The sequence below is a fragment of the Equus quagga genome, chromosome 9 (assembly GCF_021613505.1).
Source record: "Equus quagga isolate Etosha38 chromosome 9, UCLA_HA_Equagga_1.0, whole genome shotgun sequence".
Classification (NCBI taxonomy): Eukaryota; Metazoa; Chordata; class Mammalia; order Perissodactyla; family Equidae; genus Equus; species Equus quagga.
The window spans coordinates 118990319-118996271 of record NC_060275.1 but is presented as its reverse complement, the minus strand read 5'-3'; the positions used below and the strand labels follow the sequence as shown (position 1 = coordinate 118996271).

The 5953-nt window shown below is 56.3% G+C and overlaps 1 protein-coding gene across 2 annotated transcripts; it reads right to left on the bottom strand.

The window, feature by feature from the left end:
* Positions 1-802: 802 nt before the first annotated feature.
* IRX2 (iroquois homeobox 2) lies at positions 803-5945 on the bottom strand. Of its 2 annotated transcripts, none has more exons than XM_046672444.1 (5): positions 5617-5945; positions 3874-4279; positions 2896-3609; positions 2030-2104; positions 803-1405 (listed from the first exon to the last, which is right to left on the bottom strand). In XM_046672444.1, the coding sequence occupies exons 1-4, from the start codon at positions 5863-5865 to the stop codon at positions 2052-2054; spliced, it is 1422 nt and encodes a 473-aa protein (XP_046528400.1). In that variant the 5' UTR covers positions 5866-5945; the 3' UTR covers positions 803-1405; positions 2030-2051. The 2 variants fall into 2 exon arrangements, with proteins under 2 accessions (XP_046528400.1, XP_046528401.1); XM_046672445.1 differs by lacking the exon at positions 5617-5945 and adding an exon at positions 5249-5568.
* Positions 5946-5953: the final 8 nt, after the last annotated feature.

Genomic DNA, 5953 nt, shown 5'->3' with positions numbered 1-5953 from the left:
TTCATTTCTTTTCTGAAATTATATTATATGGATATACATATAATTTTGCTGAAAATTAAAGTGACAGGTTTGCTGCTTTTATGATACTAATCAAAGGGAATATGCTACTTGACTACAAATTCTAGACGTGTCCTATAATTAGATAGTGAGTAACACCGTAACGAGGCAATAGTCTAAGGTTGTTTAAACTTTTCCTTCCCCCCAGGGTAAGGGTAAGAGGCACTGAAAGGAAAATCAATCTCTCCTCCCAGATTTTCACCTTGTGTTTAATGCGAGTTTTATGAAAAGGAGTTGAGAAACCGTTCAATAAATCAGAATAATCTACGCCAATTTGGGTCATTCAGGCTTTAAAATAAATAATCATTTGCATCAGTAATCGATGGTGGGTGTGCGACTCTGCATTGTCCATGTTATCACAATGCTCCAGTGTACTTTACTGAGGAGCTTCAATAAGCCAGCATCAGAAATAAACGTAAAAGGGATGCTGATGCACAGGGATGTCAGATCATTTTATTTTGCCAAGTGTTTAAAATTTACACTAACAAGTAATTTGCATATTCAGAGCACAAAAATCTTAATTTTCTCGAAATCCATGTGTATACAAATGATGTAAAACCATATGTATCTCCCTACTGTGTATTTCTCTTCCATCTGCCTTTTATTATGAGCAGGACAAGGGAGAGATTATTTCACACATTTTCGTCAAAAAGCCCCAGGTCAGATCACCTAAGGGAGGAGCTCCCATCAATGGGGCTCCCTACCCAAACCTCTCTTCCAAGAAAAATGAGCCCCAAACACCATATTGTTGTAGACTAGTCTGTTTTTATTTACAATTTAAGATATAAATTAGTAAAGAATTCTCGTTAAACAACCAACAAAGATTGTATAACCAGCAATGTTCAAATAAAAACCAGGCAGAATTTATTTACAAAAAGTTTAGATTCCATTGCAATACAACTTGCATAAATTACTAGAAGCTTTATATCATTATAAAAATAAATATCAAATTTGTTTCCACTTCTTAAGTACTCAAGTTCTTCAATCACGTTTTATTTCTACTGTGTACATCTTTTACAAATAAATTTTACAGTAAATCCTATCACACCTATAGAATATATACCGTGGCAATGAAGTGATCAATTCAAGATATCCTGAGAAAAAAGATTGTTTTCAAAAGTCACACATACATTGGGGAGCTATACTATGCCAACAAATTCACGTATGTCCAACAAAAGTCTGTTCCGTGAGGGTCTGTGGGTTGACAGCGCTCTGCGGCTCCTTCTCTTTTATAGTGGCACACGATGTGGTCCGGGTTGAGAGATCTGGTTTTTATATCTGTATATTTATGAACTTGGGAAGAGAGAAGGGCCTGCTGACTTTTTTCCAAAGCAATTGTGACACCTACCTGTGGACCAAGGAAAAAACCAAATCATCCCAAATCCTTCAGTTCCACACCAACACCATCACATTACCAAAATGAGTCGCTCTGAAATGGGTCCGCCTCCTTCCCATCTTCAAGATGTGGGGTTAGTCATTTTGCCTAGTAGTAAAGTAGGTATTTTTTTGAGATACTGCTGTGAGCCGATGGACACAGGGGGTTAAGGCTAGTGCTTCTTGTGTCTCTTCTGTCCCACTCTGCAAACACCATCTATAAGGGGCTTTGATACCCCAAGTTTGGCTCATCAGAGCAAGCGTCTATTATGTGTCTAGCGTAGTAAACATGGTTCCAAATTGCATACAAATACCCAGATCTTAATAATCTATTTTTCCAAAGAGAAAACAACAGCTGTGGTGCAATATTATCCCAGTTAAAGGAGTGATTCTTCCAAGCAGAACTTGAGTGGAAAAGAGGGACTCTACAAAAGAGAACAAACATTCTCCCACTTAAAGGAAAAAAGACCAGAGAAGATTGCAATGCTCTGTCCTCAGATCCCATGACAAGAAGTAAGAAATACACATTAAGCAAGTTTACAGAGCAATTGTGCAGGGAGGCGCCCTGAGGTGGGAGGAAACACCAGGGGCCACTTACTTGCATTGCTGAGCTGGCCCTTCTATAGGTAGGGCTGGACGCCCCCACCAACCACGGTGCAGCCCTCACTGGCATCTGTCAGGGGAGGGGGCAGTTAGTCAGAACAGACCCCACAGCCATCTGTCTCCCAGAGGTTGCGCACCCACCAGCCCGCACACCCAGGCATGCTCGCCCTGTACCCTGCAAACAGTTTGGGGGACCTGACTGCCTCCACCACCGAGGTCTGAGTGGGTCCTGTTTCCTAGTTCTCATTTTCTTTCCCCCTTGAGCTCCATGACAAGTCTTATCAGCTCAAGGCTGAATTATGAGCAACAGAGGCAATATAGAGAAGGGGAGCGAGGGGGAAAAGACTCTGGCTTTCTATTTTGAAGAACTAAAACCTCTGGGAGTAACTGGAAGGTTTTGTTTCCTTCCAGCCAAAGGCAGAAGCAGAGATTCAGCAGGGCCTCCATTAACCAACAAATCACACCCACACCGGGAGCCTAGACTCTACCGGCAGGGAGCCAGCTGTGACTCGCATTTTACGGCAATTTGTGTTTGCTAAAACTCAAACGGTCATGATAATTACAAGAATAGCGGTAACAATAATAAATAAAATGAAACGTAAACAATAATGGGGTAGGTCTTATTGCAAGACGAGGATCGCCTTGGCCCTCCACCCCTTGTTTTGGCTTCACCACCCCATTCGCTTCCTCTAACTTTTAATCCGAGAGTGGCACATTCTGTCTTTTTCCTTTTCGTGACCAAGGTCCCCCTACCCTGTTCTCGGGTCTCCTGGCCCCTTCCCCGAGCTCCCAGGGGAGTGCTGGCTAAACCAGATGCCCGGCTCCCCTTCCCCGGAGTCCCGCGGGCCGAAAGCAGCCTACCTTTCTTGGGCTCGTAGCCGCCGCCCGGGGGTCGGTAGTGGGGCTCCAAGGGGTGCGCACCCGCCTTGCCCGCGTCGCTGGCCGCCTTGGGCGCCCCGTGCAGCGCGTCTCCGGGGGCCGCGGCCGCCGAGTTGTACCGCAGGAGGCCCTGGCCCTGCAGCGCGGCGTTCAAGTTCCCGTAGTTTGTGTAGTTGCCGTAGAAGGGCGACGTGTAGTAGAGATGGCGGCCGAGCAGCGGTGACGCCGAGTAGGGCGAGCCGCCCGGCGGCGCCCCGGACGAGGCGGGCGCGGCGGCCGCGGGAAGGCCCGGCGGCGCGCAGCCCGGGCCCAGGCTCGGCTGCTTGAGGTCCGACGTGGCGATCTCGGCCAGAGACCATAGCTTGGGCTTGCTGGCGGGCTGCGGCGCGCCCGGCGACGTCCGGCTGCCCAGGGGCGTCTTGCCGCCGCCACCACCGCGGGGCGCGGCCTCGGGCGGGGGGCTCAGCAGCGGCGCCTCCACGCCGGTGAGCGGCGACGAGGTCACGGGTTTCGGCGGCGCCAGGTCCCGCTCGCCCTCCTCCTCATCGCCCTCGTCGTCCTCCAGATCGTCGTACTTATCCTTGCACTCCGAGCCCGACTCGCACAGGGGGTCCCCAGCACGGCACGGCAGCCTCTCCGCATCCGACTCGGCTGAGCACGAGTGATCCGTGAGCGAGTCCACGTGCAGGCTGATCCCTGAGGGGCGCGGGCACGGTCTGTGGCATGCGGGGCCGGCGAGGGCCCCTGGGCCCCCCTCCGCCCCGGATGATCCCTCACCTCTACCTAACCCTGCTAAGGCCTAGGGGGAACACTGCCTCCCCGGGAAGCGCCCGAGGAGTCCCTGGGCCCCGCGCGAACCTGGGATGTTAGGCGGGCAGCGCCCTCCCCGACTCAGCTCTGCGCCCCGCCTGGGAAGAACGCTCCCCAGACCTCGCGCCAGCCAGCCGCGGCCCCGCTCACCTTCGTCCTCTGCCGACGTCTCGGTGCCCTCCTGCGCCTTGTCCGGACTCTCTTCCTTGCCCCTTGCCGCGTCGCCCTCATCCTCGTCCTCGTCTTCGCTTTTGTTTCTCGGGGCCCACGTCATCTTGTTCTCCTTCTTGAGGCGCCGGCGCGCGTTGGCGAACCAGGTGGAGACCTGCGTGAGGGTCATCTTGGTGATGATGGCCAGCATGATCTTCTCGCCCTTGGTGGGGTAGGGGTTCTTGCGGTGCTCGTTGAGCCAGGCCTTGAGCGTGGCCGTGGCGTCCCGCGTGGCATTCTTGCGGTACGCCGGGTCGTTGAGCTGGTACGGGTAGGCCGCGCTGCCGTAAGGGTGGTAGCTGATGGCGCCCGTCATCCCGGTCGTGTGCGCGTCGTAGGGCGCGCCCTGGAACCGACAAGAGCCTGGTGAGTGGGTGCGCGGGGCCCGACAGGCATCAGCCCGAAGGCGACCCTTCCGCCCGCCCGTGGCCGCCTTTCCCACGGTGAGTCTCCCGCGCTCCGGCCGCGCTTCCCGCAGCAACAGAGCAAAAAAGACGCAGCGGGTAGTTTAAGGCCAGCTGTTGATCACGAAAACCGCCGCAGTTTTATCTCCAATTTTTGAACTACTTGACTTTCTCAAAATGGCATATCTTCCCCCCTTCACCCGAACGTCCCAGAGCCGCGGGTACAGACGTACACAAACACGCACGCACACGCAGGCCCACAGGTATGTTTTGATCTCTAAATCTCTGGATGCTCCCAGCGCTGCCGCCTCCCGCTGCTCCCCCTTCCCCGTCCTTATATGGTTAGAAAACCACCCCGGAGCCCCCGCTCCGCGCGGCACCGCTCTAAAGCTCGGCAAATCCAATTTGCAACTCAGAAGCCAGTCACCGTTTCGAATTCTTCAAATACGCGGTAATTAGCATTTTAATTCAGCCTTTAACGTTTAAATTCGAGACATTTGCAGCCTTCGCTAAGGCCCCAGCCACTCAGTCGCTGCCCTGGAATTCCACCGAGGGAGGGCAGCGGTGACAATCTCCCGTAATGGCCTCAATCGCCCCAAGCCCGCTTCGCCACCCCCGGGGCCGGGCCCAGCTGCGGAAACTGAGGCGCGCGTGCAGATCCCGGGTCGGGGGAGCAGGAGCTGCTCTCGCTGGATAGGGGACCGAGGCTGCAGTTAGCAGGCCAAACGCCCGCCGCCACGGTTTTCGAAAGCCTGCCCAGCGGGACAGATTAAGGCCGAGAGGGTGGCGGGCGGGCCGGCCCTGGAGCTCACGCCCCACGCTCCGCTCCCTCTCCAAACCCGATGACCTCGGGCCCCGCCAGGAAATGCTAAGCGCCCGACAGTCGCCCCAGAGGCCCCAGTGGTGCCGACCCTCGCGCTCCGCTCCGACATAAGCGAGCTCCCGGCCCGCTCTGGACCCCTCGCCAGGCTTCGGCGTCTGAACGAAGGAGAACCCAGGACAGACACCGGCGGCAGCGGAGCCGCACTTTCCAGGCTCTTTGGGAAAATAACTCCGGAAGCCCAGACGCAGCGACGCCGAGCGCAGGTCCTGCCCGGGCTCAGGGACGTCGCCGATCGGTCGCGCTGCCTCTCACCCCAGCCTCTTGTCCCGCCAGCGGCGCGGTGGCTCGAGTTGGCCACTCGGGAACCACAGCCCACGGCACTTTCCCCGCGCCCACGCCCGCCGATCCTCGGTCCCGGGTCCGCGCGCGCGCCCGCCCCCCCGCCCGCCCGGTTACCATGTAGGACGGGAAGCCGGCGGCGGCGGCGGCCGCGTCCGCCGAGTATTGCAGCGGGCTGCCGAAGCCGGTGGCCGCCTGCGCCGTGAAGGCCGCCGAGCCCGGGTAAGGGCTGAACGCCGAGCCCGACGCCGAGCGCGCCAGCTCCTCGCTGCGCGGCGCCGCCAGTGCCGATGCGCCGTACGCCGGGCACGAGTAGAGCGCCAGCGAGCCAGGCGCCTGGTACAGGTAGCCCTGCGGGTAGGACATGGTGGGCGCGGGGCGCGGGGCCCGCGTCACGCCGAGCAGCGGGCACGGCGCGCGGCGCCCCCCATCCACGCCCGGCCGGGGCGCGGCG